We start from the raw sequence: 25,369 nt of genomic DNA on the forward strand, positions 1-25,369 counted from the left end.
ATGTAAATGTAAATGTAAATGTAAATGTAAATTAAATAATCTAGATTTATTAATAAATTTTTTTTTTTTTTTAATTTTTTTTTAATTTTTAAAAATTATAATTTATTAAATCAAAAAAATATTATTTTTTTTTAAAAAATATATTATCATTTAACACACATTATTTTTTATACACATAATGGATAAAGAGGTTCACAGCCAAGAGAAAGTGCAAAAATCAGTATGTATTTATTTTAATATATTGTATGATAATATGATATATAATATTAATATTTTAATTTAGATAGATAAAATTTTAAAATTAAATAGAGATGATAAAGCAAAGGGTTTAAAAGAATCACTAGATTATTTATATGAGGTCAGTCGCAATACTGGATATATTAGAGAAGATATATTAAGCGAGAACATATACATATCTGAAAATTATGAAAATGAATACGGTGTGCGATTCGATATTATGATTAATTGTTCAAGACCAGAAATACCACAAAAAAACAACCATAATAATGACAAAAATAATATATGCAACCTTTGCTTATCTAATTTGACTTTAAAGAAAGAGTTAAGAGTGTATGAATTTAAATTAAAAAATGGCAAAGAACTATTCAAGCAGTTTTCACCTTTTCCTTATCACAAATATCATAATGTAATAATAGATAAGCAGCATACTCCACAGGTATTATCAGAGGATACAATTAAAGAAATTCTAGAATTATGTGAATCAATGCCCGGTTATACTGTATTGTGCAATTCCGATAAAGAGTTTTCTGGTGTTTCAAATATCCATCATGCACACTATCAAGGAGGTTACCATGATTTCGCAATTTACAAAGCTCAATCAAAATTTGAAATACAATGTAACAATATTGAAATAAAAATACTTCACTACCCTGCAGGATGTATTAAAGTTGTTGGTCAAGATATACAAGAGTTAGAGATAGTTTTAATTAAACTCTATAATAGTTGGAGGAATGGTAAATATGAATCATTAAAAAATGAATATCAAAGCTTTTCTTTTTCATGCAAATATAATCAAAATCAAGGTTTGGAATCAAGAGGTTATTTCGAGTTTATAATGATCCCAAGAAATGGTGAACCACATAGATTCAACACTAGAAAATCACTTGAATGTATAAAAAAAGAAATGGTGGGAATAGGTGAAATTAGTGGAAATGGAAATTTACCAGGTAGATTAAAACGACAATTATTTGAAACTTATTTAGATATATTAACTCAATTACAAAATGATAATAAATTAATAAATATTATAGATAACGTTGAAAAAATAGATAATTATTTAACAAATGATTTAAAAGAATTTTCAACATGGTTTAACGAATATTTTATTAAAACACTAAAGAATTTTAATAATGATAAAACACCACCAATCAAACAAATATTAGAAATTTCTTTGTGCAACTCTTTAATAGATATAATAATGGATAACTCTCCAATTAAAAACGATACCGATTTAATATTCAATTGGATTAACCAATCTAAATTGTAAAATAAAAATAAAATTTTTAAATTAGTTTAAATTTTTAAAATTTTATTTTTTAAGTAAATAATTTCAAAATCTAAATATATAATACTTTATATTTTTTTTTTTTTTTTTTTTATTAAATTTATATTAAAAAATCATTATAAAAATCTATAATTATTGAATCAAAAAAAAATAAACAATTCCTTATTTGTTTTTATTATTTTTTTTTTAAAATTTTTTTTTTTTTAATTTTTTTTTTTTTTTATTTTTTATTTTTTAAAAAAATAATTTTATAGATTTAAATTTAAAAAATAAAAAAAATAAAAAATAAATAAATAGAAAAATATTTTTACTTATTTAGAAAAAAATAAAAAATCTTAAAATAATTTAAAAAAAAAATAATTTAATATCTCTTTAATTTGAAAATGAAAAAATATAAATAAAAAAAAATTTCTAGGTAGTTTTCAAGTTTTTAATAAACAAACAATAATACATAAATAAATAAATAAATAAATAAATAAATAAAAAATAAATAAATATATAAATAAATAAATAAATAAATAAATAAATAAAAAATGAAAAAAATTCAAGTTGCTTTTTTAATCTTTTTATTTTTCATTTTTTCGGCATATATCACCCCATTGGCATTTGCCCATAAAGATACATGCACAATATGTGTTAAATATGCACATTTATTAAAAGAAAAATCCCCAAGTAAAGATAACATAGACTCTCTTATCAAAACAACCTGTAAACTTTTCCCAAATAAGGTATGCTAATTAAATTATAATTATTTATTTTTTTATAAATTCAAATATTAAATCTTTTTTTTTTTTACTATAAAGGAAAAATGTGAAAAGTTTTTAGAATCTAATTCTGAAAAAATTATCAACAATATCGATAAAGATGAAATTTCTTTATGTGATTACATTGGGCTTTGTTGATCCAATTAATCCAAAATCAAATAAAAAAATAACATAATAAAAAACACTTTTATTTGAAAAAAAAAATTAATTATTATTTTCGTTTTTTAAAAAAAAAAAAATTTTAATTTTTTTTATTTTTTTTGATCAAAATCTTTTTTTTTTTTATAGTTTATTTAAACTTGCATTATATATATATTAATAAAAATGTTTGAAGAATATTTAAATCAAGAATATTTTGAATATTTAGCAGCACACATCGATTTCACAGAAACCTACTTTTTAGCAGCAGTTGCCTGTATTATTTTCAATCCATTATGGTGGAATATTACTGCTAGATTGGAATATAGAACCCAATTTATGACCAAAATGTGTGGTGGTCCATATAAAGGATGTTATTTATTAGCATTTTTAATTTTCGCTTTGGGTATATTAAGAGATTATTTGTAAGTTATAGATTCATTCTCAAGTATACTTATTACATATATTAATCTTTATTTTATTTATTTATTTATTTAGATTCTCAGAAGCATTAAACAGACAAGCAGTTTTTGCTGGATTTGACAACTTTGAATGCGAAGTTATTAGTTATATTTTATATGGTGTTGGTGGTATTTTAGTATTAGGTGCATACTTAAAATTAGGTATTACAGGTACTTATCTTGGTGATTATTTTGGTATTTTAATGAAGGAAAGAGTCACCGGTTTCCCATTCAACGTTATGAACAATCCAATGTATAATGGTTCATGTATGTTATTTTTAGCCCATGCCATCTCTGGCAAGAGTTTAGCAGGTGTTGCTTTAACTATTGTAGTATACATTGTTTATAAATTTGCTTTAGTCTTTGAAGAATCATTCACAAATTATATTTATTCCAATGCCGCTAAAAAATCTTCAAAAAAATCAAATTAAATTAAATAAAAAAAAATTTTAATATACGAAACCAAATTTGGTATTATTTTTATTTGTTTTTTTTATTATTTATTGGTTTTTTTATTTTTTTATTTTTTTTTTATAACTTTTTTATTTTGCTTAAAATATATATAAATATTATTATTTATTTTATTCACCTAATTGAGAGTTGGAAAGTTTTTCATCATCTTCTTGATCGTTATAAATATTTTCAGCCATTTGCCAAATTTGAAGAATATTGTCTTCAGCAACGGAAGCAATAGACCATGGATCGTGTGGGTTCCAAGAGAAATCTGAAATTTTAGAGGTATGACCACCATGTATAAACAAGAGTTCTGGTGGACCATCAGCAGCATCTTCATTGTTTTGTTCTTCACCAATTCTTGAAAGATCCCAAACATTTACTCTACGGTCAGAGCCACAACTTGCTAAAACAGTTTCGTTATGTGGTGAGAATTGTACTTGGAAAACTTCATCAGTGTGTGAGACAAGGGTATGTAAACGATTGTTGAGGTTTCTCATATCCCAGAGAGCTACAGTTTTATCTGTTGAACCAGTTGCAACTAAAAATTCACTGAATGGATTGAATGAAAGACAATTAACTTCAGATGCATGGGCTTCTACAGCGTGAATTGGTTTGGTGCCTGAACGTGTATCCCAAATCATTAATTTCTTGTCATCACCTACTGATCCAAAATAACTATCGTGGATATAATGCCATGCGACATCTTCAACAATTGAGGTATGTGCACTATAAATATTCAATGCTTCTAATGTTGAGTCACTCTTAGAGGCTGCTGCTATATCCCACATACAAATTGATTGATCATCTGAACAACTAAGTAAATGACCTTCCTTTGTTGGATTCCAACTAATACCATAACCTTCTTTTTTATGACCTGTTAATTTAAGATTTGGACAGCATTTACCATCAGGATTTGGCTCTAATGGATGTTTGGTTGTATCGAAAATATAAACCTCTGATGATACTGTTTTGGTTGCTATAATTGTATGGTTTTGTGGCATAACTCTTGCTCTATTTACTTCACCTTCATGATTAATTTTTTGAACAATTTCAATCTTTTCTGAAACATTACCAATTCCACCTAATTCTAAATATTATTATTATTATTATTACTATGTTAATAAACAATGAATCCATAAATATTTTTTTTTATAAAATTTAAATTTACTTACCACCTTTAGAATCATCATATTTTAATGATTCAATTGAAGCTTCATCAACTGGTAAATGAACTTTTGCTACCATAAGATAATTTTGTTCTTCATCTGATGTATGTGTACCTAAAATAACTTTTTCTATACAATATTGTTTATTTGGTGGGCTAATAATAAAAAAATATTAATAAATTATTAAAAATAATAAAGAAACTTTATATATCATACATACGTTGTTTTTGAAGGTAACCAAGCTACAGTAAGTGATGGCCACTCAAGTGCATGGGTAATTACCATATCATAAAGAAATGGGGTGTGTCTTTTCCAAATTTTATATTCCTCATTAATAACTTTTTCTTCTACATCTTCATTTGCTGACATTTTTTAATTTATATTTATTTATTTAATAACAATAGTGTTTTAAATATTTACACAAAAAAATTATACAATGAAATAAATATTTAAATATAACTCTATTTAATTAAAAAAAAAATTAGTAATTATAAAAAAAAAAAAAAAAATTTATGAAAATAAAAAAAAATAATTTTAAAAAAAAAAATTTAAAAAATTAAAAAAAAAAAAAAAGTTTTTTTTGAGCGGGTGGGTGAAAATCACTTATCACATTATTAATAAATAAAAAAAGAAATTAAAAAGACCATTATTAAATTATGTCTTTTTATTTGTGTTTTTTATAAAAAATTATAATTTTTTATTTTTGCCTCTGTTTTTTCTATAGATTTTACATATTCTTTGCCTTGTTCTGTGCCAATACATTCAGATTTATTTGAATCGTTTCTTAGATATATTAACACAAGTATAATTTTTTTTTAAAAGATGAATGAGTTTTAGCTATCATTTTCTTCTGTGTTATTGTTTTCTTCTTCTTTTTTTTCTTCTTCTTCCTCTTCTTCTGATTCTTCTGATTCTTTTGTTAAATCAGGAAAGTTTAGGTTTGATAAATTAATATTAAACAAATCTTGAATATTTTTATTACTTATAGCATCATCTTTTTCTTGGTAATAGAACATTACATCTCCAAAATTAAATTTAGGAATAGTACCACCTTCTGGAACTTTAAGTGACTTGTAAACATCTAAAATAGTTTGGGCTCTAATAACATCCAGCTCTAATTTTTGTATATAACTTTGCAGACATTCATTTGTACAGTCTTCTCTGAATTCAAAACTCCAATATTGGTCATAAACGTCGCGTCTGATAAATCTATGATTATGTTTTTTATTGTTCATTTTCCTAATTATGCTACAAAAAAAAATAAAATAAACTAAAACTAAAAATAAAAATAAAAATAAAAAATAAAAATAAAAATAAAAATAAAAATAAAAATAAAAATAAAAATAAAAATAAAAATAAAAATAAAAATAAAAATAAAAATAAAAATAAAAATAAAAATAAAAATAAAAATAAATACAAAAATTTAAATAATAAAAAATTAAAAATAAAATAAAAATAAAATAAACAATTTTGAAATTTTAATATGGGAAATTTAATTTGGTATGAACAAAATGGATATGAAACAATATCAACTTTTTTTTTTTTTTAGATTAATCATTTTAAAGTAATTACTTTATTACCATGAAAATTTAGAATATTGGAACAAATTGTCCTCGTACTCTGTCAAATTGGGACATTAATGTTTGTAGTTTAATAAATAAAAATAGATAAAAATTTAAAAAATTAAAAAAAAATTAAAAAAAAAAAAATTTTTTTTTATTTTTACACCAACTTTTAATTTTTTCCTAAAGCTTATTATTTTTTCAGGTGTTTGTTTTCCTCATAATTTGTTTATTAGCTGATCTACAAGAAACATATAATGATGGTTTATGTTTCAAATTGATGGTAAAAACTCAAAGAAATAAATGAACAAGTTTGTTGTAAAATAAATACAAAAATTTAAATTTTTTTTTTTTACACCAACTTTTCATTTTACACCAAATTTAATTTTTTTAATTTTTTTTTATTTTATTTTTTTTAATTTATAAAAAATTTTTTTTGTTTTGCTTAACCATTTATTTTACAACAAACTTTTCTATAATCATCTTTTGATTTCAGACAACTTAAAAAACAAATAAGACAGAATATTCATAAAAAATACAAAAAAAAAACAACGACGCTTTCTTTATAGTAAAGAAAAATGATTAAAATTTCGCGAAGGGAAAAGTCATCAAAAAGTTGCAGAAATATTGCAATTACCCACAGTTAAAAAAAATCAGAAAAAGGGACAATTGAAGCAAATCCAATACCTGGTAGAAGAAGAAAGACGGACAACCGAATTGAAAAACATTGTAGAAAATTAATTTTTAATGTAATAATTTAGGTTAAATAAAAAGATATCTTTGAAAAACTTTCAATTAAATCTTTCAATTAGTAGGTCTACAAAGTAATAATGTTTTTTTTAAAATTATAAACATTTTCTTACCGAAATATCATTAGGCAAAAGAGTACCAAATTGGAAAAGGTTCATTTTTGCTGATGAGACCGGAATTGAACGATTTTCTTATAAATTGGAAACTAAAAAATCGATTCAAGGTTCAAAAAAACTTCAACAAGGTTATAGAGGAACTTTACCAGAAAAAAAGAATTTTAACTGATGATGTTTCTTTTACAAGACATTTGCTCCATTCAAAAGACCCAATTATTGGCTGATTATAATGAAAAAATGAACATAGAGGATATATTTATTCCACCATTTGGCTTCTATCAGGTACCAACATCATAATTTCAATCTATTAATTGTTATGAATTTGGAAAAATATTAATCAAGAAATAATTGATAATCTTTATGAATCAATCCTAAAAAGAATACAACAAATAATACAAAATAAAGGTGGATTCACAAAATATTAAAAAACAAACCATTAAAAAAATAGTTTTTTTTTGAGTGGGTGGGTGAAAATCACTTATTATTAATAAAGAAATTAAAAAGACCATTCTTAAATATGTCTTTATATATTTTTATTTGTGTTTTTTATAATATATCACAATAATTTTGCTTCTGTTTTTGTTGCTCAATTAGGGCTAATTCTTGTTCTGATTTGATATTTGGATTATTAATTATGGATGTAATAATTTCATAAAAACAATGATTGATTCCAGAAATATCCAGTGATGATACTTCATAAAACAATGCCTCTAGATTTTGCATTTTATTTAACTTGTTCTGTACTTATACATTTATTTGAATCGTTTCTTAGATCTAATTTTGTCCAGTATTGGTCGATTTTGGTTTTCCTTGGATGAATATCGATTGTATTCATCATTCTAATTATTTGAAATGTTACTTATCTTTGGATGAATATCGATTGTATTCATCAATTATATAATCTTTTTATTTTTAAATTTAAAAATGGTATATATTGTTCTAAAATGAATCCGTATTTTGAAATTTTAGGGTCTTTTGACAATGTGAAGCCAAGCTTTATGTTTTTTAAATTTTTTGGTAGTGAATATACTATTTGATCTAGATGTTTGAATTCTTCGAGATATAAATATGTTACTGAATCTGGTATAATGTTCTTTAATGAGTGTTTGTATCCTCGGAATACACTAAAATGGGTAATACTGTTTGGTATTGATCCATGGTGTAATGGTTTTTTAATATCTCCTATATAGATAGAGGTTACCGAGTCAGGAATGACTCCAGGTGATAGTTTAAGATTAAATTCATAACAAAGCTGTATAGATGTCACTGTATTTGGAATGATTAGTAATGATCCTTCAATTTCACCTAAATATAAATATTCTATATCGCTTGGAATAGTTTCATATGTTGTATTAATTTTATCCCAATATTCTAAAATTTTTACATTTTTTTTTAATGATCGGATTTTTAACATTTCTTTAAAATCTTTCTTTTTTATCGGTGATTTATTAAAAATTGTTAAGCTTGGTGTTTTTGGAAAATCTAATTCAATTTTTCCATGTTTTCCTATTAGTTTTGGTCCTCCATTAAAACAATACCAATATTTTGATTTGAAAATAAGAAGATGTTTGATATATAAAGTGTTTCTAAAGTTGTTGTAGTTAATTGTTGTTTGATCTTTTGGTGAGTTTGAATCATAGGTATACATTTGAACAGTGTTGATGTTTTTATGAATAATCGATGGGTTTAATGGATGATTGTAATTATTGAATCTTAAAAAGGATAATTTTTTTGGTATTGATTCTTCTTTCAATGGTTTACCTATATTACCTATAATTAAAATGTCCATTGATGTATCTTTATTAGGTAGTAAAAGATCATTAAATCCTTGACTGAGATATAGAGCTTTTGGAAAATAATTACGAAAAAATTGATTATTTGAATAAAATAAATCAAGTTGCATGGTATTGAATAAAATAATCTTTGAGGGCCATAATGAGTTGCCACTAAATTGAATATTATATCTTTCTAATAAATGTTCTTTAGTCAAAGAATCATTACTAAGAATTAAATAATAATTGGGATATGAGTCTGTTGGTATTAAAAAGTATTCATCTTTAATTTTCTCAATAGTTTCTGGATGATTTAAAAGTCTATCTAAATTAAAGTTGATATCGTAGTTATTTTGCATTGTTGATATTAGATCTAATGATTTACATCCTTTGAAATTAATAGATTCTATTGATTGTACTTCTAAATATGCAGTTGTTAATTTTTTCATTAAAGACATATCTAAACATTTTAATTTGGTTGATTTAATTTTGATGGTTGAGAATTCAGTTTCTGATATGTTAAGGTACTCTAAATTGTTAAATGCATTATATGATTTATCGAGTTGACTTAAATCAAAAATGTCAAAGTTTGTTAATTTAGAACCTTTTACATTTAAATATTTAATAGATGGTGTTTTGATATTAATATTGTCTAGCTTTTTACATTCGGTGGCACTTAAAAAAACTAAATTTGGAGCTGAAATATAAACAGATGAAAGTTGTGGGCACCTATCAAGTTTTAGTTTGTTTAATAGGTTAAATTCTATTGTTGAAAAGTAAGCTTGGATTCCTAAATTAAATAAACCGGCACATCCAGATAAATCGAGTATGATAATTGAGTCTAAATTAAATTGATTGAGTGGATTAAATTTATTTAGTAAATTTGGAACAATTTGTTTGAATAGGTTAGAGTGGAGTAAATTAAATTTTATTTGACTGTTTCTAAAAATGAGAACTGATATTTCTTTTAATTTTAAATATTCAGAAAGTATAATAAATTGATGCTGTGTAATAGTACTGAAATCTGCTTCTAATAAACATTCGATGTCATAATTTGATATAATATATGATTCTTTTTGATATAGTTTTAGTATGAGATCTGATAAATGCTTTAGTTTTTTGTTTTGATTGTTTAATTCTCCTAAGGTTTTTAATGGACTATATTCTTCTTCCCATAGTTTTAAAATGATATCATTTGAATTTGGAATACCTTTTGATTGTAATATTTGTGCTGATGAGTGTGTTGTACATGTTAATTGTTGGATTGTTGGATTTTTATAGTTGAAATATTTATTATATCTTTCTTTTATTGATATATTTAAATTTAAATATGATTTGTATCTATTTGCAACCAATGGTTCTAAAGTACTTAATAAATCTAGGTGAGTAGTTGGTTCTTTTGAATTATCTTTTAAAAGTTGTTGTAAACGTTTAAGTTTTGAATATAAATGTATGATCATTCCATTGTTAAAAGATACTCCAATAATAGTTTCTTTATTTTGTTTTAATTCTTTTTTTTTTGATGAAAATAGTTTTAACATCTTGTTATGATAAGTTATTAAGTTTTCTAACCATGTTTTTAAAACATTGTAAATATCTAAATCTTTAAAACAATCGATAATATCTTGATGCACAACATGATTCATTTGATCAAATAAAAATAATACAGTGTCGGATTGTAACGATTTGGAAAATCTTGAGAATATTAATAATCCAGTAGCTTTTGATGGCATAAATGATTGGTCATTATCAATTGAAAACATTTTATAAATGGTCCTATTGTGTGAGTTGTTTTCGTTTGGTACAATTATATAGTTTCCCAAATTACCATCGGCATTATTGATAATTATTGATAATATTATTTGCTTTGAGATATTTGAGGATTCAATTTCATTAGTTATATTTGGGTTTTGATTTAGTATATCTACTAAAACCACCCCTGGTACTTTTTGTGATAATAATACTGGAATTGAATTAATTGATCCCAATTCACAAAATGTTGTTAAATTTTCACCAAATAGTTGTTCTGATAGTATTTGTACTGCATATTCAATACCTGGGAATTGTGGTTTGAATTTTAAATAGATACCATTACCATATTCATCTTCAATTAGTGTGACTGCTCTTTCACCTTTATCATTTGTTTTCTTTGGTGTACCATCTTGATCAAATAGTTTGTCACAATACTCTTCTGATATTACTCTTCTTAATGTTCCATCTGTTTCTAAATAATTTGGTGATTTATTATTATTGTTTGTTATTGTATTTTCTAAAGGGAATAGTTGATTTAATGAAATATACCATGTGATTTTTGGATTAATTAAAAATAAATTTGTTAAGAAAGGTTTTAACTCTAATTTTTGTTGATGTGTGAATGTTTGATAAAATACACTAATATCTATTCCATTTGAGTTTTTTCCAGCACCCATTTTAATTAAATTTATAAATACATTGAAATTGTAACTTGATGATGATAGATCTAATAGTGTACATCCATTTTCGATTCTTTCAATATCTAAATTAAAATAATTGATTAAAAATTCGACCAAGTGCCAGCTGTTTGGATTCTTTAGTATTTCGCTTTCAACGATAGTTGCAAAATAGTTTTCGTTATTAATTTTGATGTCCAATGATTTCACAACTAGTTCGATACAATTGATAGATGTACCATATTTTAATAATCTTTTAAATAAATGATCTTTATTTTGATACCAAGAATCATGGAATGGAACTTTATCATCTTTTCCATTATATGTTGAATATACGATTTCTAACCATTCTACAATAATATTTTTTGTTTTACAACCAGTGTTACAAAATGGACCACATTCATTTACACCATATGAAGATTTACATTCTATTAAGTCATTATAATCGGTTTGAGATACTAGTTCTTTAATTGCATCTGTAATGGATATTCTCTCTTGATTAATAGTTGCTAAGTTATGAATTGATTCTTGGATCTTTTCTTCGGATATATATGATGAGTATTTATTTAATTCTAATAATTTTTTAAATGGAATTTTTGAGATTTCATTTTCATTTTCATCTTTTATTGAACCAATGATATCTAATGGATTTGAATATATATTTGATAAAAGTGTGTAGTAAATACTTAAAAGTGGATGTATTAAATCAAATAGTTTTTGGTGTGTAGTGTTTGGATTTGAAATTAAATGTTGTCTTATTGTTTTAAATCTTTGAAACATTAAAGTTATCCAGCCTCTATTAAACATTAAAGGTAAATTTAATTCATTTCTAAAATTGTTTTGAAGTTGATGTTGGGAATGAGTTTCATAAGGATCCAGTAGTTTTGAAATTATTTCATCATAGTTTGATTGTTTGTTTTCAATTAGTTTTAACCATTTTAAAATAAAAAGTGATGGTGTGTGTTGAATAAATTGATTTTTGACATCTTCATCGATTCGCTGTATCATTAATTCTTTGAGTGTAAATAATATATTACCGACCTTAGTATAAGCATCTTTGTTGTTACTATTTGGTAATATTTCGATTTCATTTGATTCCAATGACTCATCATTATCAATACCAATAATATTATTTGTATTTTCTTCTAATATAAGATTATCTGGTTTGTAGTCTGTTTGAATAGATAATAAACTTGATATAATATGTGAACTGTAACTTTTCAAATTAATTTGATTATAGTTTGTATCTGCTCGATTTAAATAATTCTCAAGTGTTTCTCCTTTAACAATTAATGATGCTTGAATAAAAATTGTTTCGTTTTGTAAACCATTTTCTATAATTTTATAAGTGTGTGGAGCTTTTTCTAAAAGCTTTGGAATAGAATATTCGTCATAGTTTGTTTTTTCTTCTCCTAATTGTTTCCTAATATCCGGAGGTAATGAATCATTTGAAAAAGTTTCTAAATTATCTAAAACAAATAACTGAGTTGGAGAAACGAGAAGTAATGTTGGGAATAATAATTTATTGAATTGATATATTGCATATTCTTTTGCTGGTTTTAATAAATGAGATCCATTATCGATTTTGTAACAAACTTGATCCAATAAACTTACATAGCTAGTTCCTGATTTATTTTCCTTTTTATATTTAAGCTCTACTGGGTCATACGATACAATTTTATAGGCTCGGTCTAATGATTTAACTTGATAGTATTCCAAATCTTCACTGATAAATAACGGTGGAGATTTTAAAATTCTATGTGATGCAGGTTTTCCAGTTAATTTTATAGATTCATTGGCAATATTTGTTATATCTTCTATAAATGATTCATGTGATGTTTTGTATTGATTAAAAAGAGCTGATAAATCCTTAATTATTGAATCGTTATTATTTTTATTTTTATTATTACTATTATTATCACTATTATTTTTAATATCATCTTTTATTTTTTCAATTATTTCTAAATTTGTTTTAATTGAATTAAATAATTCATGGTTTTTATTGGGTGAATGTAAAAACTCAGATTGGATGTAAGGATTGGTTAATAGTTGCTGTGGGGGTTTAATATGTGTTATTATTTTTTCAATATTTTGACTAATATTATTATTATTATTATTATTTGATTTTAAAATTTTATTTAACTTTATTTTAATTTTATGATAATATGGATCATTTAAATTTTCTTTGACATGTTTGGAAAGATTTTCTTGATTTTCGTATATATTAGTTTGAATCTGATATGGGTCATTTAAATTTTCTTTGACATATTTGGAAAGAATTTCTTGATTTTCATCACATATATTAGTTTCCGTCTGATATAAAAAAAAAAAAAAATTATTATATTATAATATAAATATGGATTTGTTTTATATCTTACCTTTTTAATATGTGAAATAATATTACTCAAAAATATATTTACAAAAAAAAAAATTATAAAGATTAAATAGTAAATAATCATGTTTATAATTTAAGAAAAATAAAAGTTTTTAAAAAAAAAATTTAAAAAAAAACAAATTTTTTTTCTAATTTTTTTTTTTTTTGCGAATCTGTTAAACTTTTCATTTAAATCAAAATTATTAAGATTTATACAAAGAAATTTTGATAAAAATACAAAAGGGATAAAAGTAATTTCAAATCAATGATTTATTAAAATTTAAACTTTGTAACAAAATTTCCTTGTTTATAAACAGCTGTTTGAAAATTAATAACAATTTCTATATAAATAATAAATTTAATATAATAGAAATAAATAATAAATAACAATTTCTATATCTTATCTTTTTTAAAAGATAATAAGATTTTTCTGTAAATTCATTTCCTATTGTTTCTATTAAGCGCTATAAATCTTCAGGTGTCCTCTTAACTGCAAGAAAGTGGACATAATTTAAAGATATTGTAGAAATAAATTTTAAATGTACAATCTCATAGTTCAGGTCAAATTTAGTAGGTCTCTATAACAAATTAGAAATAATAAAACAAGGCTATTGAGTTTATGACAAAAAAAAGAATTTTAAATGATGATATGTTCCTTTCACAAGACAATTGCTCCATTCAAAATACCCAATTATTGACTGATTATAATGAAAAATAAACATAGAGTATATTTATTCCACCATTTCTTAATATTATCAAGAATTTATTAATTTGGTACCAACATCATAATTTCAATCTATTAATTGTTATGAATTTGGAAAAATATTAATCAAGAAATAATTGATAATCTTTATGAATCAATCCTAAAAAGAATACAACAAATAATACAAAATAAAGGTGGATTCACAAAATATAAAAAAAAAATTTCAAATAAAATATAAATTATTAATAAACCCATTTTATGATAATTAATAAAAAAAATATAATTAATTAATCAATAATTTAAAAATATGATTAACATGAATTTCATTCCTTACATTCAAAGAAAAAAATGGCCCAATAAAGAAATTTTTGGGTAATGTAAATTATTATTTTTATAATTATTTGGATCTACATAAATTTATTACTATTTTGATTACAATTGTTTAAATTCATATAAAAACTGGGTGGCTATAACCCCCATTTTTTATTATAATCACTTTAGATTCATTTTTCTTTTTGTGGTAATTTTCATATTTTTTTTTTATTTTTTTTAAATTTTAATATTTTAATTTTTAATTTTTAATTTTCATTTTCATTTTTTTTACAATATAAAAGAAACTTTTTTTTTCTTTTTTCTTAATTATTTAATCAATATACAAATAATTACATACTTGTTTTGTTATAGTATTCTATTCAATAATAAAATTTAATATCACCAATAATTTTCAACACATCAAATAAATCACATCAACCACTCTTTAATTCAATAAAATAATGGATTTTTCAGATTTGGTAATTTTCTTTTTTATTGCAGCCATTAGTTTTTTAATTGGTTTTATATATGATTGTTCAATCCGTTTAATAGAATTAAAACAACAACAACAAGCCAAAAAAGATTTAGAAAAAGATCAATTATTAAAGATATCAAATTTAAAACATCAAATTAAATTAGAAATAGAAAAAAAAATCCAACATAATAACCTATTAATTGAATCTAAAAAACAAGAATTAAAAGATCAAAAAAATAAAAATGAGCTAGAAAAATTAATTAAAGTTCATGATGACCAATCCTTTGAAATTAGACAATTATTTAGTTTAATAAATCAACAAAAACAATCATTCCAAGCCCATGATATTAAACAAGGTAAAATGGTTAAAGAAAGAGACTCTATCAAAATTGAATTTAGAAAATCAAATTAAAAATTCAAATCAATTACAAGAGCAAATATTGAAAAAAGATAAAATTATCGAATTACTTGAAAAAAAGATTGAAGCAGAACGTCAAGTATTAAACCAGCTTTCAATTGAACACATTGAAGCATTAGAGAAATTAAATTCTGAAGAAGGTCAATCAGAAACTTTAGATAAGGAAGAAAATATTGAAATTTCAGATATTGAAGAGAATAGCGAAATTTCAGATTTTAAAGAGAATGAAGACCATTGAAGTCTCATATTTAGGTTGTTATCATAATTTTTGCTTTGAAGAAAAGATTATTTTATCAAGATAGATCAGATCCAAACATTGATAACCTTATGGATATTGATTCATATTGAAATCAATGGAGATAAATTTAATAATTCACCATCTTCTTTCCATTCTCGCATTTTGAAATCGAGGAAGACTAGATTATTAACTATCGTTCCATTCAAATATTTCAATTTATGATTTCGATAAAGTTGAAAACAGTTATCAAGTGTATCATCAAAGAAAAAATCTAATCTCAATGAAATTATGCACAACAGAAAAAAGCTCAAAAAATATTCTAAATGTTCCAATATCTATTTTATTAAATTATTTAGGTAACAATAGAGATTATATCTACATAATTAATATCTTTGAATATTATAGAAACTAATATTTAATTTCGATACTTATTTCACTATTTTCAGTTTCAGAATGTTCTTGTTTCAAATCCATTTTTTCATTTAAAAGCTCGCAGTCAAATCACCACCACCACCACTTAGGGAGTTCAATTCCAGTTATTTCAGAAAAGGGTCTCATTCATGATTTTTATTTAAAAGCTCATAATTCATCACCACCACCACTACAATCCCTCAACAGAATCACCATATTAAAAACTATTATTAATATTTTTAGTTTCAAAAAATCATTATGATTAACTATAATAATTAAATTAAAAGTATAATTAATATTAATCATATAAAAATAGTCAAGTATCATTAATTTTTACAGAATAATTCAAATAGATAAAGAAGTTTAATAAATTAAAAGATTTTATAAATTTTTGTAACTTATTTTTTTATTTTATTTTTGTGTATTATATTTTATTTTATAAAATTTTATTGAATCTTTCTGTTGCTATTATTCTCTATTTTTAAAATAGTATATAATCTAGTTTTATAGTAACATAAAGTGATTGAACTTGAATACTACAAATGTAGTTTATTGTTATTAGTTTTTTTAAAATGATAATAAAGTGGTTGTATTTTTAGAATTGCTATATCATTTATTTTAGACCATGGTAAAATAAAAGAAAGGTAATATGGTAAACGATTTAAATATACTGGTATTTCCTTGTTTATTAATCTTTTTATAAGTTCATTTGAAAATGAATTACAATTTCTATAAATAAAAAAATAAATAAATAAAGATAATAATTATAATAGAAATAGATAGATCTAAAATTGTATAAAGAATTATCTTACTTTTTTAAAAAATGATATGATTTTCCTGTAAATTCATTTCCAATTGTTTCTATTAAGCGATCTAAATCTGCAGGTATCATGTTAATTTCACCCATATATATACTTTCTCTAAAAATAAAACCTTTTGCTTTTTTAGGCTCAACTAGAAAAACTCCACTAAAATCATAAGGATCTTTTAAATTAATTAAAATTTGAAATATAAATATATATTTATATTTTATTTAAATATACTTACGACAACCAAAACAATACTCAGCTATGTAATTTTCAGTATTTATTTGTACACCTGTATGATATATACCTAAACCCAAATGGTCACCTATTCTATTAACTAAAATATAAAATCAGCTTAATTATTCCCAATTAAAAAAAGTATAAATGGATTTGGTGATGTGTTTTTATATTTAATTTTTATTTTTTTATAATTTTTTTAATTTTTAAAAACATTTAATCTTTTTTTTTTATTTTTTTTTTTTTTTACTTTTTGGGTACAAATCATATATATTTAAATATATACTTGATGACATCTATTTTTATTTTATATTTATATATTATAATAAAAAAAAAATAATAAAAATTTTCAAAAAATAATAATTAGAAAATAAAAGTTTGAATTTTAATTAGAAAAAAAAAAATTAAAAAAAAATATTTTTTTTTAAAATTTAAAATTTTTTTTTTTTTAATTAACAGTTTATTTTTGAAAGATTACAAAAGATAAAATTGGAATTATAATCAAAAATATGAACAATATTTATAATATAGATAGTAAAATAGATAATATCAATTATAATAGAGAAAAATTATTTAAATTAGTAATAAATAATGTTTATATTAGATCAATCATTTTTAAACACTTAAAATTATATAATATTTTTTATAAACAAAGAATATTTGATACTGCAGAAGAATTATTACAATTCCCATTCAAAGATTACCTTTATAATGTTCACATTAATAAATATTATTATGATGATAGGTATATAGATGGAAAATTAGAACCCATTGATCAAGATTTAAAATCAAAGTTACCAAACAATATTAAAATCATAGAGGTATTTAATATATTTATTTCATCATTTAATATACCATCATGGGTTACAAATTGTGTAGTTAGAGATGATATATTCTTTCCAAATTTTAATATATCCAAAGATCTAAAGGTTTTAAAAATCGATTTAGATTCAGAGTATGCTCCAGAGTTAACAGCCAGTATTTTACCAGAAAATTTAAAAGAGCTTTTAATTGGTGGTTACAATTATCCAATAAAAAGAAATACATTGCCAAGCAGTTTAACAAAGCTACATATTCATAGACATGTTGGAATTGAAGAGTTTGCCTTACCAGAGAGTCTTACAGATCTCAAATCATCTATGCAGAAAACACCATTAACAATTAATCATAATATTCTACCAAGTCAACTTAAGTCATTTACATTAATAAATTTTGAAGAAATAGAAATCTCTGCAGATCTATCATTTTTAAAGTCTTTATCAAATTTTACACTTCATTGTAATAAAATTGCAAATATAATATTACCACCAAATTTGAAAGAAATATATATTCAAACCAATTCAATAAAAAAAACCATTGACTATCCTCCAACATTAGAAAAGATTTCACAAATAATACTTGATAAAACACAAGAACAAAATCAATTTAATAAAACAATACCAACCAATGTAAAAAACCTCTATATCAATGCAACACATTTAATAAATTCAAATAACAAATCAATATTACCCCCAAATTTACAATCTCTAGAGCTATTCGACCCATACTCCTTTACAGAGTACTCTCGAAATTTATTGGGTGCATTTAAAAAACTATTAAGAAACGAACCACCACAAATCATCCAAGAAAAAATATTTCCAGACTCTATAACCTATATAGACTTTGGTAACAAATTCGACAAACCTTTAGGTGTAAATGTTTTACCAGTAAACCTAAAGACCCTTTATCTGGGTGACCATTTCAACCATCCAATTCAAGTGGGCGTATTACCACCCCACCTAAAAAAAGCTGTATTTGGAAGGAAATTTAACCAAGAAATTATTGAAGAGTATATTCCACAAAGTTGCAAGCTATTAGAATTTAAAAACCATGAAAGATTCCCAATACAACTAAATAGACCCAACCTAATAATCGATTGCTTTAATTATTATAAACAATTTGAAAAAAACCCAGAATCATTACAAGTATTAAAAATGCCAACATATGCATCAGATCTCATTCCACTATTAAAGAGCTTTAAAAACCTCAAATACTTTTCATTGGGCGATTACAATCACAATAATTTCCAATTTGAATTTTTACCTCAAGAAAATATAATAGAAATTATTGATTTAGGTGACTCTGCAAAAGGAACACTGGATTTAGATTACTTTCCTCACCTAGAAAAATTAAATATTGGATACAGCAACCCAAAAATAATAAATGGTGATAAACATTCAAAATTAAATACCATCAAGGTTCCATTTGATAATATCAATTTTTTAAACAGTTCAAATTCAAATATATTTCATTTAATAAAACTAAAAGCTTCGCATAAATGACCTAATAAAAAAAATAAAAAAAAACCTTTTATAATATTTTTTGATTTAGATGAAATCTTGATAATAATAATTATTAAATAATAATAAAAAAATAATAAAATAAAAAAAAAAATATTAAAATATCTTTTTTTTTTCTTTAAAAATATCTTTTTTTTTTTTTTTTTATTTTCTTTTATTTTTTTATTTATAAAATAATTGCCACCTTAACTAATTCCTAAAAAAATTAATTAATTATTTTTATATTTTTTTCCCACTCCGTTCCAATATTTTTTTATAACAATGCATAAAATTTTTAAATTATTAAGTATTATAATTGTATTATTTGGTTTATTATCAAACTCAAATGCCAATCTCGAAATAGGAGGCAATGCTCAACAAGGAGACTTAAAAGAAGTCAATATGTGTGCAGGACTCAACCAAGTTAACTGTGTTTTCAACTTTTTCCTTCTCCATAAATGGTAAACATTAATTATTATATTATAGAGTATTATTTCAATATATTAATTACATCTTTTTAAAATTTATTTTAGCTATTGGAGCGACAACAAATGTCATAAACAATTATAAATCTATCGAAGATCTATCACTGTTAAAAGTTTTAAATAAAAGTTATTCATTATAAATTTTATTTTATTAAAAAAAATATTTAATATTTTATATTTAATTTTTTATTACCACTATTGTTTTTTAAAAAATAAAAAAAGATAATATTTATTTAATAAATTAAATTGAAATTCTATGTTTATTAAAAAAAAATTTATAAAAAGATAAAATTAAAATTAATGTAAAAGTTAAAACCGTTATAATGATACCCTTGTAGTTGTATGGATAAATGTTTTTAAATAATTGTGATTCTGCAATAATGAAAATGAAAATTTGATATAAGTTGATAAAATTAATAATTTTAAACTCCTCTTGTGCTGATGATTGAGTTTTTACTGGATTTATTAAAAAGAAACCTATAGAATAAACGATTTGGATCCATAAAACTATATTCATATAATACTTAGTCTTGAATAGCATTAATAGTGATAATAATATTAAAATTAAAGATTTTAAAAATGTTATTAAATCCCACCATAAGTATTGATTTTTATGATTTGATATTATTATGTAAATATTTAATTTTAATTTTAACCATATGTTTTTGACCTTGCTACTACTATTTATTCTCTTTTCTTTTTTGGTTCTTTCTTTATTATTTATAAATTTTAATTGAATAAGTTTTATTGAGAAAACTATTATTACAATAAAAACAAATAATAACATAACTACAGAGGTAAACAGAGCTAATTTAAAGGCCTTGGATGTACTATTAAAGTCTACTTTGATTGAAAGGTCTAATGCCAATTTATAGTCGCTGGATATTTTTTTGTAAATAAAAACTGATATCGAATTGAATAGGATAGGAATTGTAAATATTTGAAATAAAGTCCATTTTGATTTAATTTGATCGGCACCTTTACTTTTCTTGGCTATTATTTTAAAATAATGTTTTATTTTTTTATATGATCTAGCTTTTGTTGATGGATGCGAGGAGGTGGGAGAAGAGGGACGTGAAGAGTATATTTTATAATAAAGTTTTATAAAGTAAACTGATGAACTACTTGCACTAACTATAAATAGAATAATTATTATTGTATTTGAAATTAATAATTTAATTATATAGTTGAGATTCTTAAAATAGCAATATCCATCCAAATAATCAATAGACAATCTAAACAATGGTAAAAAATAAATTCCACCAAATGAATAGAATACAACTGAGTTGGTTTGAATGAAAACTATAACTGATTTTATAATGGAGCTAGATGAATATTTTAATAGTGACAAGAACAACGCAAAAAAGATAAAGATGAATACTAGTGGGAGCAAAAGTATTGGCAAAAAAGTGGAGCAGCATTGGATACCATTTCTTGCAATAGAATTATCCGAACAGTAATAGCACATGTCACCAGTATAAAGACCATTTGGTTGACAAGTATTATTTTTAAAGCACATATCCAAAGCACAAGAATAAACTTTATTTTCTGGAGATTTTACTAAATAATAGTTATCTAAAGTATAAACATTTGGCCCAATACACACTATTTCATTTGGATTACAATCTTGACATTGGTTATCTGCATCTGTGAATGATTGTATAACAACTGAACCAAATGGACAATAGCTACAGTTTAAATCACTACCTGTGTATGCTGTGTTCATTTGATACTCTAAACAACCTGTAGACTTTACATAAACTGTATTCAAACGTGGGAAATCTTTTAAAGAAACTTGATAGGTGATTTGATAGCCTCTGAATATATAGAAAAAAGAAACTTCTCCATTGATAATCGTACAAGGTACTGTATCAATAGTTTCATCTGGTTTAAGAATTATTACCGTGTATATACCATTTATCAAAACTGCCACATTATTGGATTTATCCCAAAGTGAAAACTGAACATTTGATAAACTGACGCTATTAAAACTAAAACTATTGGGTGATATAATTGAAACACCTACATAGAGATTAAAAAATAAAAATTTATTAATAAATTTTTATTTTTTAAAAATAAAAAATATATTTTATAAAATATTCAAAATAAAAAAACTTACCACTACCAACATCGCTTTGATAACTATATAAACATGTGTTATTTATAAATATATTTTTTTTTAAAATTGGCTCACCTAATGGAAAATCCTCTAAATAAAATGCACCCCCATTTTTAGTTGCATAGTTTCCGATAAATGAATTATTTAAAATGTTACTTAAGATATAATTTGAAAAAGTAAAAGAGAAAACGCCACCATAGTTTGCAAAGTTATCCGAAAAAGTTGACATCATAATATTAAGATATTTAGTTTCATTAATGCGCATTACCCCACCGTTGCTACTTGGAAAATAATTGTTTGACCAATTACAAACACTAATATCAATACTATTAACATTATTTAATGATATTAAACTATTTGAATCTTGAATCTGATTTGAAAAAGAATTGTTTTTGATGATTAAATTGAAAAAACTGGTGGACCCTTGTCCCAACATTGAATCATAGTCACAACGGGTAAATAAAGTATCCATTATCGAATCATCCATGTTATTTTGAAATACATTATCATTGAACAAACTATTTTCAAAAGTAAAATTTGAGTTTTTTAAATAAAATAAACCTGTTGATGAAAATTTGTTATTAATAACATTGATACCCAAAAAATAAAGTGATAAATTATCTCCTGCCAAAAATGCATTTGTGGAGTTTGTATTGGAGGAGGAAAAAATTCCTTTTTTGGCAATTAAATTCGAATTAACAATATTATTTGTAAATGTAAAATTTGCTAAATGCACCTGAACTCCTAGGGGACCACTAATATAGATTAATTTGGGGAGTAAAATACAATCCATTATTTCTATTTGTTCAATCCAAACACTTCTCTGTGCAATTATATAAAATAAAGAAGTGAAATCGGCACTGGATTTTGAAAGTGTGAATTTGGAAATTGAAAATTCATTACCAATAAAATCAATAAAAGCACCACTGTTATCTTGAAACTGATTTACATTTATTATTCTAAAAATAAGCACTTGTCTGGCTCTAAAGAATGGTGTAAAAATATTACCAACAAACTCTATATTTTCGATGTGTGCATACATTATAATACTTAAGGAAAATAAATGGTATTGCTCATCTGAGCCATGGTTATTTATAAATTTAGAGTTTTGTAGTGATAAATGCCCATAGTGTAAATTAAAAACTACTGTTTCTAACTCAGAAAACTTTCTAATGCCAAAGATACAACCAATCATTTCAAACTGATTAATTGTGATGTATGATGAATATGAATACAAAAAATAATTACCAATTAAAAAATCTTTGAAGGATGCTTGAGTGAGGTAAACTTCTGAGTTTGAAATAGTTAAAAACGGAGCTTGGGAACTGTTAAACGTTTGGAAATCACTATTGGAAATGGTGAATATACAATCTTGAATATCTAAAAATGGGTAAAAGTTTGAATTTATATCATTGAATTTTGAATTTTGAATAGAGATCTCTCCGGAACTAAGATAATCATTACCTTTTTTAGATTTAATAAAAGATGTTGATGAACCTTCGAATATACATTGATCAAAAGAGATATTATAATTGGAAAATGCTGAAAATAGGTAATTTGAAGTATCATAATTGTTGGTTACAAACTTGCACCCAATAAGCTCTATAGTTGAGTCTATAATTGACATGAAATCACTATTTGCAAAGGCAGTGGTAATAGAGACTTGCTTGTATTGAATTTTCGAATCTTTAAAAAAACTTGATCCCATACAATTAAATGTTGAATTATTTACGGTGATTTCATTATAAGGTATTGTGGGTGGTGGATTATAGGTAGTGTTGGATATTTTTAAAAATCTATTTAAACTACACTTTGTGTTAATTATTGGATTGGGTGTATTTATATTTGAAATTGTGATATAATTATATTTATTATTACTTATTATATTTAAAAAATTAAAATTATTATTTTGTATTAAATAAACTGTATCGATTATTAATTCTGATTTATTGTAATAGTTTACAAAGTTGAAAAATGTGGAAAGTTCACAATATCTGAATGTAAGACTGGTAAAACTATTTATATTTTTATCACTATTTGTTTCTATTGATACTATAGGTTGACTATTTTTAAAACCAGAGATTATTATATTATTAAATAAAATGGATGAATCTTGTGAATTTAATAGCTGAATCGCTGAATTATCTAGAGCCATTATTGTTGCATTATTAATTACCAATGTGCTTTGATAGTTATATATTATTGATGGATATTCTGAATTAAGTTGTCTATAATCATTTTTTGATTTTATTTCTAAATTATTAAGATATACAGTAGATTGGCTTGAATTGAGTTGTTGATCATTATTAAAATTTAAATTTATATTATCTATTGTAACTATGGAATCTTCAATTGTGAAATAAATATAATTTATATAAACTTTATTAAAACCATTATTGTTATTACTATTATATGGTTTTATTGTAATATTTTTATTTGATATTTTAAAAAAACATTGCGATGCTGTGTAATCTCCATATGCAATGTGAATAGTGGTAGGACTGATTAAATCAAAAACAAAACATAAATCTTGATATGGATTTTCAATTGTACCATTCCCATTTTTATTTTGTGAATCTATATAAATATTATTATAACCATTATTATCTTTTGAATTTATAACTTCTATTAAATATATACATATTAAAACAATTAATAAAACCCTATTAATTATCATATTAAATAATTAAATATAATTAATATAAAAAAAAACATAATGACAATGTTTAAAAAAAAAATTTATATTAAATAAAAAAAACTCGAAAAAATAGAATTTTTTTAAAAAAAAAAATCAAAAAAAATATTTCTTAACTAAACACTTTAGATTTTTAAAAAATCAATAAATACAAATCTAATATTTATATTAAATTATTAAGGAAAAAAAAACTAACCAAAATTAATGCAAAGTTAGAAAAATCAACATTTATAACCACTTTGTTTAAAAACATATTAATAATAATTATTGGTCAAATAAATAATAAAAAATAGATTTATTATTTGTATTTTTTATATTTATTAATAAACCTTTTATTTTTTTTATTTTTTTTATTTATTAATTCTTATAAAATATTACACCCAGAGGATTTGGGATACCCCACCAACACTAAATCATCATATGAATTTGATTTCCCATTCCTATCTTCTGTAATTTCATTTTTTGTAAAGTTTATATAACAACTATTACTTATTTTATTTTCATTTTTTATTGTATTTAATAAATTGTAATTTAAATTTTCTAAATTTTCTATAAAAAAAATAAAAAATAAATAAAAACCCTATAGTCCCAAAAAAATTAAATTTGTTAATCTTAAACCTACTTTTAATTGTCATTTGT

At 22.8% G+C, this 25,369-nt stretch overlaps 10 protein-coding genes across 10 annotated transcripts; 5 read left to right on the plus strand and 5 right to left on the minus strand.

Annotated features, from left to right (window-relative positions):
- Positions 1 to 178: 178 nt before the first annotated feature.
- DICPUDRAFT_75066 (uncharacterized protein) lies at positions 179 to 1,507 on the plus strand (the record flags this gene model as incomplete). The annotated part of the gene is made up of 2 exons (XM_003284020.1): positions 179 to 220; positions 284 to 1,507. 2 exons carry the CDS (start codon positions 179 to 181, stop codon positions 1,505 to 1,507), a joined length of 1,266 nt encoding a protein of 421 aa, XP_003284068.1.
- A 551-nt stretch (positions 1,508 to 2,058) lies between these two features.
- On the plus strand, positions 2,059 to 2,427 carry DICPUDRAFT_147837 (uncharacterized protein; the record flags this gene model as incomplete). The annotated part of the gene is made up of 2 exons (XM_003284021.1): positions 2,059 to 2,253; positions 2,329 to 2,427. 2 exons carry the CDS (start codon positions 2,059 to 2,061, stop codon positions 2,425 to 2,427), a joined length of 294 nt encoding a protein of 97 aa, XP_003284069.1.
- A 186-nt stretch (positions 2,428 to 2,613) lies between these two features.
- DICPUDRAFT_75067 (uncharacterized protein) lies at positions 2,614 to 3,319 on the plus strand (the record flags this gene model as incomplete). The annotated part of the gene is made up of 2 exons (XM_003284022.1): positions 2,614 to 2,852; positions 2,926 to 3,319. The coding sequence occupies 2 exons, from the start codon at positions 2,614 to 2,616 to the stop codon at positions 3,317 to 3,319; spliced, it is 633 nt and encodes a 210-aa protein (XP_003284070.1).
- Positions 3,320 to 3,339: 20 nt separating this feature from the next.
- Positions 3,340 to 4,981, minus strand: DICPUDRAFT_45215 (WD-40 repeat-containing protein). Its single transcript, XM_003284045.1, has 3 exons — positions 4,731 to 4,981; positions 4,517 to 4,665; positions 3,340 to 4,431 (listed from the first exon to the last, which is right to left on the minus strand). Exons 1-3 carry the CDS (start codon positions 4,877 to 4,879, stop codon positions 3,470 to 3,472), a joined length of 1,260 nt encoding a protein of 419 aa, XP_003284093.1. The 5' UTR covers positions 4,880 to 4,981; the 3' UTR covers positions 3,340 to 3,469.
- Positions 4,982 to 5,436: 455 nt separating this feature from the next.
- On the minus strand, positions 5,437 to 5,700 carry DICPUDRAFT_23835 (uncharacterized protein; the record flags this gene model as incomplete). Its single annotated transcript, XM_003284046.1, has 1 exon — positions 5,437 to 5,700. A coding segment is annotated over one exon (264 nt), but the record flags the coding sequence as incomplete, so codon positions are not given.
- A 2,127-nt stretch (positions 5,701 to 7,827) lies between these two features.
- Positions 7,828 to 13,598, minus strand: DICPUDRAFT_75070 (uncharacterized protein; the record flags this gene model as incomplete). Its single annotated transcript, XM_003284047.1, has 2 exons — positions 7,828 to 13,452; positions 13,518 to 13,598. The coding sequence occupies 2 exons, from the start codon at positions 13,596 to 13,598 to the stop codon at positions 7,828 to 7,830; spliced, it is 5,706 nt and encodes a 1,901-aa protein (XP_003284095.1).
- A 1,391-nt stretch (positions 13,599 to 14,989) lies between these two features.
- Positions 14,990 to 15,659, plus strand: DICPUDRAFT_75071 (uncharacterized protein; the record flags this gene model as incomplete). Its single annotated transcript, XM_003284023.1, has 2 exons — positions 14,990 to 15,359; positions 15,403 to 15,659. 2 exons carry the CDS (start codon positions 14,990 to 14,992, stop codon positions 15,657 to 15,659), a joined length of 627 nt encoding a protein of 208 aa, XP_003284071.1.
- A 1,064-nt stretch (positions 15,660 to 16,723) lies between these two features.
- Positions 16,724 to 17,406, minus strand: DICPUDRAFT_10731 (uncharacterized protein; the record flags this gene model as incomplete). The annotated part of the gene is made up of 4 exons (XM_003284048.1): positions 16,724 to 16,799; positions 16,883 to 17,054; positions 17,118 to 17,213; positions 17,364 to 17,406. Coding segments are annotated over 4 exons (387 nt in total), but the record flags the coding sequence as incomplete, so codon positions are not given.
- A 1,344-nt stretch (positions 17,407 to 18,750) lies between these two features.
- Positions 18,751 to 18,981, plus strand: DICPUDRAFT_22820 (uncharacterized protein; the record flags this gene model as incomplete). Its single annotated transcript, XM_003284024.1, has 1 exon — positions 18,751 to 18,981. A coding segment is annotated over one exon (231 nt), but the record flags the coding sequence as incomplete, so codon positions are not given.
- A 1,176-nt stretch (positions 18,982 to 20,157) lies between these two features.
- Positions 20,158 to 24,712, minus strand: DICPUDRAFT_75074 (uncharacterized protein; the record flags this gene model as incomplete). The annotated part of the gene is made up of 2 exons (XM_003284049.1): positions 20,158 to 21,938; positions 22,036 to 24,712. 2 exons carry the CDS (start codon positions 24,710 to 24,712, stop codon positions 20,158 to 20,160), a joined length of 4,458 nt encoding a protein of 1,485 aa, XP_003284097.1.
- Between the last annotated feature and the right edge of the window lie 657 nt (positions 24,713 to 25,369).

The sequence above is a fragment of the Dictyostelium purpureum genome (assembly GCF_000190715.1).
Source record: "Dictyostelium purpureum unplaced genomic scaffold DICPUscaffold_18, whole genome shotgun sequence".
Lineage (NCBI taxonomy): Eukaryota > Evosea > Eumycetozoa > Dictyosteliales > Dictyosteliaceae > Dictyostelium > Dictyostelium purpureum.